Source organism: Condylura cristata, unplaced genomic scaffold (assembly GCF_000260355.1).
Source record: "Condylura cristata isolate star-nosed mole 26May11 unplaced genomic scaffold, ConCri1.0 scaffold00024, whole genome shotgun sequence".
In the NCBI taxonomy this organism is placed as follows: domain Eukaryota; kingdom Metazoa; phylum Chordata; class Mammalia; order Eulipotyphla; family Talpidae; genus Condylura; species Condylura cristata.
In genome coordinates, this window is record NW_004567125.1 from 14,672,731 (window position 1) to 14,684,775 (window position 12,045).

Sequence of the window (12,045 nt, forward strand, 5' to 3'; positions counted from 1 at the left end):
AAATCCTCAACACCCCTGCGGCCTCCCCCCCCCCTCAGGTGGCAATGTTCTTCAATGTTCTTGACTTACTTGAAGCCTCTAGCTTGGAAAAAGGTGACGGTTCACTCTGTGCCCCACAACTCGTTTTTCTCATTGCTTCTAGATCCCTAGCCATACCTATTCCTAGCAGTTCTAGAGAACAAGTTGCAAAATCAAATCCAGAACTCGATAAACAGCAATTTGCAACATTTTGCCAATCTGTATTGATAAGGAAAACATTCTTAAGATTAATTTTTCTGCATTCTATTCTACAGTATAGAAAGGACTTATTCTGGGATAGAACAGACATGTCCATAGAATCATAAATGATGTAGTATTTAGATATGAACTAGACCTTTTTTTTTTAAAGATTTATTTATTTATTCGTACAGAACTGGGGTACAGGCCAGAGATGCGGAGGGTGAGAGGATTCACCAGAGACAGAGTGGGGAGCAGAACAGACAAATCAAGGGAGTACACTGCTGAGAGGAGCAGTGGGCAGGTCAGGAGAGGTCTGCTGCACCATGTGGATCTCCTGCAGGGGCAGGCGGGGATCGAACTCATGGGGAAGTGGCCTAAGCTTCTTAGTGCTGCGCTTTAATCGCTGCGCCACCAGGGAGGGCCCGAACTAGACCTTTTTTTAAGGATCAAGCTCATTCATTCAGAAATATCCCCCAGTCATACAAATATAGTATTAATTTTCTATGTACATTGTATATAATTTCACATATGGAAGGAAGGGAGTTTAGATAAAACTGCACAGGGATAACATATATCTTAAGGAATTCTGTTTTATATCACTGACATCAAGTCTTAGAATTCTTTCATTGTTGGTCTCTGTCACAAGAATGGGTGTGTTATTTTGAAATAAAACAAATGCTTGGCAAATAACAGGCACTCCGATTTGGATATTCCTTTGGGTGTATGAATGGACAGTGATACCAGGTATGTGATGTGAACTTAAATAACATATTGGTTCATGGGGAAATTATTAAGTACAGCTTCATTGTTGTGGAAAAGTCTTTTGAAGATGGATCAAGTGCAAACCAGATCATACCAGGACTATGCAAGACACCGGAGCTGGAGAATGCAATTTTAAGAGATTCTAAGTTGATCTGAGATGTGATAGGCTTCAGTATGACTATTTCAGGCAATAAACTAGCAAGAGAGTACAGTTTCAGGCAAACTAGCAAGAGTGCTAACAGGTAGTTGGAAAGGCTGGAAAGACAGATTTGGGATATTTGTTAATATCAAGCCATCTCATTTTGCGGCAACTGAAACAAAATTATTGGTTAAGTGGCTTCTGTACTCATTCTGTACGCAACGATACATACACAGCGTTGCAAAAGCGGTTTTAGCATCAGGTCTCTAGTATGTTCATTATTCCAGATAAAAGTAACAGACCAGGAAAGTCCTGCAATATCCGAAGGATGACATTTCTGATATTAGTCCGTCTTAGTAGGGACTAGAAATATACTTCTAAATCATACCGCACTCGGTGCCGGACCTTCTAAACTCTGTTGTGCCTCAACAGAAAAACGTCGAGCATTTCCTCTCTACAAGCACTTGCAGACTACACGCTAGGAGGTCGGACTTGACTTTTCCACTGCTGGCGGTCCGCCTAAACCTCCGAGATGACGTCACCTGTCGAGCTCGGGGGGCGGTGCGCCCTTAACCACACCCCCTGCAACTGAAGTCCCGCCCCCGAGCGTTTCGCCTCTCCTCTTTCCGGCGCGTCGTGACGCTAGACGTAGGTCACGCAACATTAGCAACTGGTCTCGGAAGTAAAACGCAAAGGGGCGGAGAAGAAGGCGGAAAGGAGGGTCCTTGTCGTGGGTTGGCCGGCAGGGGGCGGGGCGGGGCTGGGAATGGTAACGGCTCTGAAGGCGAGGGCGCCGGGCCGGAGGGAGGCGGAGGAACCGGTGCCCCCCGCCGCTGCCGCTGCAGCCGCCGCTCCCGCCTCCTTCCTGTGGTTCACCCGGGTCCCGCCGCGGCCATGATGATCCACGGCTTCCAGAGCAGCCACCAGGACTTCTCCTTCGGGCCCTGGAAGCTGACGGCGGCTAAAACTCATATCATGAAGTCAGCGGATGTAGAGAAGTGAGGTTCCAGGGCACGGGTCGGGGCGCGGGCCAGTGGCTGGGCCTGGGCGGGAGGCCGGACGAGCCCCGCGCAACCCCTTCCCATCCGTGGGACGGAGGCTCGGGCCGGGATCTGTGAATGACAACAGCAGTGAACGATCTTTTCGCCACCTCCAGTCCTTCGGTTGGTGTTGGCTGGACTCGGCCTCAGCGAAACTGTCACTCCCCCGCATTTGAGTCGAGCCTGACAGTTCTGGCAGGCTTTCCGCTCGCTGTAGGTCCTACCTGCCCCAATCTGCGCCCCATTTAGACCGGTTTCTGTGTATGTGGCTATGACATATGTATGCATGTGGGTGGGTAGGTAGGTGGATGGATGGGTGGGTAGGTAGGTAGGTAGGCAGGCAGGCAGGTAGGCAGGCAGGTATGGTGCTGCAAATCAGCAAGGCAGCAAATCAGGTGCTGCACCAGATACTGAACATGAAAGACAGCCTCTGCCTCCAAGAATTCACCATCTCTAGAGACAAGACAATTATAATACAGTTACAACTGTTTGATGCAGGTATTTACGCCTGGGCAGTTTGATATCCTTAGAAAGGGAGAATGCAGGAGTGGAGATTTGATGGCCAGTTGATAGGAGGGGAAAGGAAAAACTACTGATGGCAGGACTTTTGACTTGGGCTATTGCATGGAAAATATTGTTATTCAACAAGGTGAGACACACAGGAGATGGAGCAGGTTAGGGGCAAATGTTTGATGGAGGGAGTTTATAATTTGTTGAAATGTGACTTGTGTATGGGTCATAAAGTGGAGATGTAGTCAGCTTTTAAATAAATTTATCTTGGAGCTGAAAGACCACTTGTCTGTGGGTTGAGATTTAAGAATCCTCAGTTTAAAGTTGATAACTGGAGACTTGACAGCGGATTAAGGTCATCAGAAGAAAAGGAAAGAGCTGGTGAGATGGACTCTAGGGAGCACAGGGTTTAGGCAGGGGAAGAGAGGTAAGCGATGAAAGGGTGTTTAACTTTCTAAAAGAAAGTAACATTACTGTACACTCCATAAGGAAAATACTGAAAAGAAAAAACCAAACAAACAAACAAAAAACAACCACCCATGGTTACACCACTCACTGATTGATTACTCTTTGGGTTTTTCTCTGTTACATGTTGCACCATCTATAATTATTCTGTATATAAAGCAGGCTGCTTCAAATCAGGGTTGCCCATATAACTTATAAACTTTTTAAAAGATGCTGGATAGATGGAGAGTTTTAAAACATGGAGAGTTTTAATTCTGGACCTATAATCTCTTTATTTCAAAAATAAATCTTATTATTTCTAAGGAAATCTACCTGATATACTTAGTCCTTTCTTCTGATAAGAGAGGCTTACCCTCACCTACCCTAACTTTTGTTGTATTGCCTTAGGGTCTAAAAACCTTCAGGCTGCTAAATAAATGTTGGATTAAGAAAACTTTTAATGGCTATTTAAGGCTAATAATGGATATTAAAGAGCCCTAATCCTATAGAGGGTTCTTGTCTTCATATGTTATAAATGGTAATCCTATTTGTTAAAATTGAAGTTTGACATTAGAAATGGGTTAAGCCACTCTGTCTTAAAGTACAGTGTACAACACTTTTGGTTATAGGGACAATTGTGTATAACCGATCATTAGCGTTTATTCAAAATGATTGACGGAAATGTTTTGACTCTTGCCCAACCAGCCCTTGGAAACTACCATCCCACTCTCTGAGTCTGTTACTTTTGAGTATTTATCTAAAATATTAAAATCAATAAAGCTAAATTTTATCTAAAATAATCATGTAGTATTGTCACTGACTTCATTTGGCATGATGTCCTAAGGTTCATCCATGTTGTTCCTCTGGTCACTTTTCACTCTTCCCTCCGCTCTACCTGATGGCTTCTGTTTCCTGCCACGTCTCTTGGTCTTTGCTTCATTTGACTATAATTCAGGCATCTGAGGAGAGAGATCAGAATAAGTTTAATTGATCACTATTCAGTTAAGCATGGCTATATTGGGTACAGTTTTCTAAGATTTAGGAATTCTGACAACCAAAAGATAATTTCCTTTTGGTTAAGAAACAGAACTTTCATCTCTAAATTGAAAGCCCTTGTTGTAACTGACTGGTTCATAAGAATGATATTAACTTAACACAGCCTCCTAAAAGGGTCCAGGTCAACTGTAGAACCCATACCCCACTTGTGGGGACAATACAGAGCTCCCGCCAGCTGGTGCGACATGGTCCTGGATGCCCAGTGTTGTGGGCCTCCCAACTACTTCAAATACATAACAAATATACAGGCCAATAAAACATTTGGATTATTAGTTGTTGTCCTAGCTTTATAGTTGTCTAATATAACTTACTTTTCTAGTGAGGCTGGCCAAATGCTCTCTAAGTATGTATAAAACTATCTACCTGCTGTCACAGGAAAAGGTCTGGAGTTCTTGGCTGGGAAGGTAGTTTTGAGGCTCAAATGTCATGATCATAGAAGCAATCTTTGATTATCCTACTTTAAATAATGCCCCCCTTACCTTACTTTGTTTTTTGTAAATCACTTATCACTGATGTTATAGTATGTATTTCTGTATTTGTTTATCATCTGTCTTGTTTAGCTCATTATTAGTACAATGTTATAAAGATACACATGGAAAGAATGGATGCTGAAAGCGTTTTTAGACTTTATAAATATGTTTATTTTATCAAATTTTATATTACTTAATTCAGTTATGTGGGAAGAATTATGGTGGGAACAAATAAAAGTACCAAGGATGATATAAAATAATCTTATCCAACTTTTGGTTACATACAGGTTAGCTGATGAATTGCATATGCCATCTCTTCCTGAAATGATGTTTGGAGACAACGTTTTAAGAATCCAACATGGCTCTGGCTTTGGGATTGAGTTCAATGCTAGAGATGCATTAAGATGTGTAAACAACTACCAAGGAATGCTTAAAGTAGCCTGTGCTGAAGAGTGGCAGGAAAGCAGGTGAGAATCTTGGCAGTTATGGATTAACATAAAAGAAATGAGTTGAAAGTAATTTCATGATGTGTATTTTATTAGAACAAAAGGCTAGTATTTGTAAACTTGGTAGTTGGATTATTCTAATTTTTCTTATTCATAAAATGGAGGATAGTGATCCTATCTCTTGAATGGCTAAATAGAATTGCCCTTGAGCTGAACTTGGTAGGGTTTACTTTTCTGAACCTTCAATGAAGAGGCAGTATACTGTATGAAGAGGCAATATGCTGTTTTAAATATTCCTGTTTTAAAGAGAAATGTTTTCTTATGACATCCATTGAAAATTTGAGAAACTTTAAAATCAAAAACAGTATGTTTTCTTTGATAATCAAATCAGCATTTCTTTATTTTGTGTCTAATAAGTACTAGGTCCTTGGAGGACGCAGAGTATTAACCTTTAGTCCATGGCCTTAAGCAGAGTACAGACTAATTGGACTCCATCACCACATAACAGGTTAAATAATAATAAATGTACCAGAAATTGTAAGAAAAATCTATTTGTACATCATGACAAGAATATGTATTTAGTAGAGTTATCTGTAGGATGTAATTTGATGTGTTATATGACTATAGATGTTTTATATTTTATATTACTAAGTCTGATACTTCTCATTTTGGTATTCAAGGACGGAGGGTGAACACTCCAAAGAGGTTATTAAGCCATATGATTGGACGTATACAACAGATTATAAGGGAACGTTACTTGGAGAGTCACTAAAGTTAAAGGTAAATTTTGTGGTTTTTATTTTCTTGAACAATTTAAACAAGGACTTTGTAGGGATGGGTTATTTTTTGTTACTTCTTTCATCCTACTTATTTCCTATTGTGGGGTATTTCAGAACCTAATGTGAGGGATGCTATTGCTTATCAGCAGAAAATAAAAGGAGAGCCATGGTGGACCATTTTTATTCTTAAACTGGCTGATAACAATGGCAGATTGCCTTAATATTGTTATCATCATCAAGAAGTATTAAAATGTACATTTGTTGTTAGTGTGATTTAGAAAGAACTGTCGATTAGTAGCTTACAATCTTACAGATAAACAGTTATGTGAGCAATTTGGATTTTTAGTTATACAACTTAGATTTTGTTCTTCCTGCTCTATGTGTGAACCTGTTATGACTTCAGGCAAGTTACCCAATTTATGTGAATCTTATTTGTAAATTGGGGAAACAAATATATCTATTTTGTGGCCAAACTTGGATATGTGCTTAAGAGATTCACTTCATGGTCAATAACACTAAGAAGCGGGTATTGTGGGCCTTCCCTAGTGGTGCAAGGGGTTAAAGTGCAGCACTATGAAGCTGTCCACAGCAGCACTAGTTCGATCCCTGGCAAGGGAGGTAACCCACATGGCATGGCAGGCCTCTCCTGTCTTACCTGCTGCTCCCCTCAGCAGTGTAATTTAGTCAATCTGCCTGTTCTGCACCTTACTCTGTCTCTGGTGAATCTGCTCAACCCCTGCACCTCTGTACCCCAGTTCTGTGTGCATAAATAAATCAATCTTTAAAAAATAAAAGGGGTATTGCTAGGTCTGAGATTAGGCACTTATCTGAATTTTGAGATCTTAAAGTGTGACAGAAATGATGCAAATTTGGCTTAGATTGTGTCTCTAAATATCATATTCTATAATATTAAATGCAGTTATTACTATGTAAATGATTTATATTAAAAATAGTAGAGGGCCTTCCCTGGTGGCGCAATGGGTTAAATCACCATGAAGCTTTCTGCAACCACTTCACCGCCAGTTTGATCCCCAGCCAGGGAGGTGACCTACATGGTGTGGCAGACCTCTCCTGACCTGGCCGCTGCTCCCCTCAGCAGTATACTTCATAGCTCTGCCTGTTCTGCTCCCCGCTCTTTCTTTGGTGAATCTTCTCACTGTTCCTGCACCTCTGGTCTGTACCCCAGTTCTTAAATCTTAAAAAAAAAAGAAAAACATGTATCTAGTACACTCTGAGAGTGTAAGCCTGTTGCTTACACTAAGCCTGTAATGTAACCTGGGTTAGGTATAGATGACAAGTAACAATGTGGTTATCTGATCTCACCATTGCTAATGAACTCAGGCTTTGGTGGGGTTCAAATCCTAACACTACCACTTAACAGCTTGGAAAAGTTTTAATTTTGCTAAACCTTGTTTCTTGTTTTGGGAAATTTGAGATAACAGTTGTGAGGTAGTAGATAATATATGTAAGGTATTTAGTATGCTGTCCACTAGAGAGAATATCTCAATAAATGACAGATGCTATTACATTATATCTCACATGTCAAAAGAACTAAGTTAATATTGAAAAGTGAAGAATAAAATTAGATATATTGTCTACATTTTTATTGTTTGAAGGTCTGAAAAGAGTTAACAAATATGTTCCTTTATTGTCTTAAAAAACTGAGCGACCGTTTTCCAGGCAAAATTGTTAGAGCTTGTAGCTTAACCTTCAAAATATCCTCATAGGCATTATTATCCTCATTTTGTAGATGAAAAAAGGGGTTCAGTATCTTAAGGTATGAATCTCTTAACTACATAGTAGCAACAACATGAGTCTAATGCTGTAGCTTATTGTTTAAGCAGGTTGACTATGTACAGATTGTGTTCATAGAGAGTTTTTGCATTTCACTTTTGTAATACATAAGACCTTTTTTTTTAAATCCATGATACTGTTGTGATTTTAAACTCTTTAATTCTCTAGTTCTTCTTCAATGCATCTCAAAAATACTGATGTATATAAGAAATATGTGTCTGTGTAGAAAATATATTTTATACTGAATGTAAGAATGTCAAAAGCCTTTCTTTGGCTCATAAATTTGTGATTTTGAGTTGATGGGGGGCTGTGTTCAGTGGTTTCTCAGTACCTTTTCAAAAGGAAATTTAACATGGAGCTCTTAGCATTTTCTGTTAGGTAACATTATATGACCTATTAAGAAGTATTCATGTCCAGTAATTTCCTTATTTTAAACTTTCATCTGATGTCAGGGAGGGTTCATTTGAAAGATATGAGTAGGATCTATTTTTCTTGTAAGAACTTAGAATGTTTGTAGTTTCTGTTTTTTTTAAACTTTACAACATTGTGAAATAACTAAACAGAAAAGTTCATATAACATGAAGTTATTGTTTAACAAATTGTGAAATGTAGCTACCCAGGATAAGAAACACATTGTGAACAGCCCCTGCAGGGCCATTCCTCAGCACAATCATTCTTTAAAAAAAAATTTCCCAATATCCTTTGAAATTTTCAGTCTTAGGTTCTGTGTCCTTGAAACCAGTGTTCCTTGGCTTACAGCTTGGGGCTTATATCTTCAATATCTGGGATCTCTGGCACCTTTGATTAATAAGTTTTGTTATTTCTCTTGCTTCTGGCTTATGGTACCGAGGCTCCTGATACTCCTCTGTATTTTTGTTTGAATCCCAGGAAATTTTCATCTAGAAGAGATTTTTGTTTATTTCCAACAGGCACTTGAAGGCTTTTATAGTCAAGGACTAGGTCTGCAAACTTTTTCTGTGAAGGAGAGTGGATAGTAAATACTTTAGACTTTGAGGGCCATGAATTTGATGTTCCAACTACTCAACTCTGATGATGTCATTGGAAGCAGCCATAGACAAGTATGAATATGGCTAGGCTTTAGTAAAATTTTATTCATATATATGGAAAATTGAATTTCATAAAATTTCATGTGTGATAAAATATATTTAAAAACATTTTCCCAGTCACTTAAAGAATAGAAAAAAGATCCTTCATTGGCTGTCCATTCAAAAACATTAGGCTCCATTTGGCAACTGGTCTCGTTTGCTAACTGCTCATTTATTCTAGCGCCAGAGTTTGAAGTTTACTGGGCCTGCAGTATAAGAAACTGTGAAAGCAGTGTAGCACTTCAGGGTGTCTTCCCCAAATTAGGAGGCGGAGCAGGGAATTCTCCCACATTACCCACCTCTGGTGAGCACTAAGCAGTGATGGGAGCAAAAGCTGGCACAATCCAGCTTCACCTCAGGATCAGCTGCTGTCTGATGCCTCAAGGCCCCAGCTGCCATTCACAGGCTCACTTTCATTTTGGGGCCTCCTGTCCTCCAGATATTAGTGCACTAATTCTTCAGTGCCTTGATCATTTGATGTGATAAAGAAGTTTCTGTTTTGCACATAGCTTTTAAAATTGTCTTTAGCAGGACAATTTTTCTAGTTTACTTATTCTGACAACTTTGGAGGCCAAAAGTTGTTCATTGTGTTTTTATTTTATTTTATTTTATAACAGTTTGTTCACTGTGTTTTAAGTTTAGTTTAGGTTCTCCCTTCACACCTGCCCCCCCACCCTTTGTTTTGGATGCCTGGGTTAGGGGAAGAGATAAGTGGAGTTGAGGAACACTGTAGGCTAAGATTAAAAAGCTTAAAGCTTAACTATCCTTGCAAATAAAGAAGATAGTATAGATAAGATAAATATAATGAATACCCCTAATCTGTGTTTTACTTAACTGTTTTTTTTTGTCTTCAGATATTTTATAAGCATAAGTAAATGACAATACTGACATACTTACTTTGACTTCTTGCTAAGATAGTATGAAATATTAGTGAAGTAACCATTTCCTAATAAGTAAATTCCTTTTAGCATCAATTAATTTTTTGTAAGTTAGAAATATCTATAAGTAGGACTTTTCAAATACCTTCCTTTGAACTAAAAGGAATTTAGAAATTGTTTTTATTAAACATTAACTAACGTTTTATGCTCTAAGGCAGTCCTAGAGGCACCAACTTTTATTTTAAATAGATCAGAAATCTGTCAGTGCCGCCCTACCTCCTTCCTTCCCTCTGCACCCCTTCTCCCCCTAAGCTTTCACCTTCACATGTGGTGTTATGTCTGCTCCAGACATCTTTTGGAGTAATATTCAGAGGGCTGAAGTATTACCTGTAAATGATAGTGGAAGAACATTTTTTTTACCTCTGGGAATCATATACAAACTACTTATAATTTTTTCCATCACATCACGTGATACTTCCTTAGGGCCTTTGCCCCCCAAATCTGTGCAATAGCTTGAACATCATTTATTATATTCTTCTAATTATCTCACTACCTCAAAATACAGGCCATTTCTTTATTCTTTCCATAAATCAGAAGATCTAATCATGGCTACTAAGCAAAATAATAGCTACCACTTACTGGGCACCTATGATGTGACAGTCATTGTATTTAATTATGATATCACCATGTCAAAAAAATAGACATGAATGTATGAAGCTGTAGTAAAGAGTGGTATCACAAAACATACTTTAGTGCTACTTGCTACTGTTGGGGTTTGGTGTGGGAAGTTTCTTAAATCTCTCAGAGGGTGATTTAGCATAAATGATTATCTTAGTAGAACACTTGATTTAAATTTGGTGTATATGAAAGCCTATGAACTTTTTACTTTATTTTGGGTGAAGTTATATCAACTTCTGCAGTAGCTTCAGCTTTTCAGATGTAAGGCACATATCTTGTCTTTTTTTGTCTACTGATAACACCCAAATTTAGAGCCCTGTGCTCTATGGAGAAAATGACAAGTAGGAAAACTGTTTTCCTGTATTTCTTGAAATTTTTAATGTGCTCATTAATGATTTTTTTTTTCTTTCAGGTTGTACCTACAACAGATCATATAGATACAGAGAAATTGAAAACCAGAGAACAGATTAAGTTTTTTGAAGAAGTTCTCCTGTTTGAAGATGAACTTCACGATCATGGAGTTTCGAGCCTGAGTGTGAAAATTGTGAGTATTATGATTTTGTTTAAAATTAACTTCTTCCTTCTAGTCTTACCTTTGGTCAGACTTAGTACAATTTACCTCCCATCAACATGATGTCATATAAATTTTAGTTAGTCTAACATGCACCTTACTAATGTCATTATAAAATTAGTTTTGTGTTAACAAAGCAATTTTTAATTAGACCTGGCTGACTATTTTGTGGTTTGTTTGCTTATTACTTCAAAAGTCGAGCTCTAGCCCACACATGCTCCCCTTCGCCTGTTCCTATTCTTCTCCCTCAGTGGCCACCAGTCTTAGTCCTTGAACTCTCTGGAGAAGTTCTAGAGCTGTATAGCTGGTTTGAAGCATCTGGATTAATGCCAAAAGCTCATATCAATCTTTTTGTAGTTGTTACAGGGGATAAAATGACTCCAGCCCCTTCATACCATGTTATGGGTGGAGAATTTGCATGAAAATCATTATGCAGATGGCATAGTGGATGTCATTTTGAAAAGTGCTCCATGTGTACTTTTAACTTAATTTCACTTTTCAGCACAGAAGTGGAAAATAGAAAGGACAAGTGTAAATTCCCTTCTTCTGTATTCTTTTCTATCACTGTTATTGGTGAAAGATGCTTTAAAGAATAATAAACAGGCCATTAGTAGCTATTCCTATTTGCTTGCTTTTAGGTTGTGATTGGAATTCTCACTTTGCAGAAGAAACTTCAACTGAAATTTTATTAAGTAGCTTAACCCCTAAAAGCAATTAAAATGTCACCTCCTTTATAAGGCCTTCCATAGCTTCCCAAAGCACAATTAAATATTCCTTTTTCACATTCCTATAAATACTTTCTTAAACCCCTCAATTATAGTACTTACAAGATTTATCAAAAAGATTGGTTCTTGAAGCACATTGTGGCTGTTATGATTTAAACCATAATAAAGAATGAAACAATCATATAAAAACAAAATACATTTGTTTTAAAGCCAAATTTTTCTGTAGAAACCGTATTTTGGAATTGTAATGAATTTTAAAGGAATCATTTAGTCTTTTATAGACAAGATTCTAAAGGTTAGCTTAGCTGAGGTTGGGAAACTAGTCACAGTTTTCTTTGAAAACCCATATGTATCATTCTAGTATTAGATAATTGTTTTCTTACTCCTTTGGTCATGTATAAGTCTCCCCCAACATCTTTTGTCATTTA

The 12,045-nt window shown here is 38.3% G+C and overlaps 1 protein-coding gene across 1 annotated transcript in view; it reads left to right on the top strand.

The window, feature by feature from the left end:
* The first annotated feature begins 1,771 nt into the window (after positions 1 to 1,771).
* TIPRL (TOR signaling pathway regulator) overlaps positions 1,772 to 12,045 on the top strand; it is an 18,000-nt gene continuing 7,726 nt past the window's right edge. The window contains exons 1-4 of the mRNA XM_004688457.2: positions 1,772 to 2,118; positions 4,928 to 5,107; positions 5,767 to 5,866; positions 10,734 to 10,865. Coding sequence (XP_004688514.1) covers positions 2,015 to 2,118; positions 4,928 to 5,107; positions 5,767 to 5,866; positions 10,734 to 10,865 — 516 coding nt within the window. The 5' untranslated portion in view covers positions 1,772 to 2,014. The remainder of the gene's footprint in view (positions 2,119 to 4,927; positions 5,108 to 5,766; positions 5,867 to 10,733; positions 10,866 to 12,045) is intronic.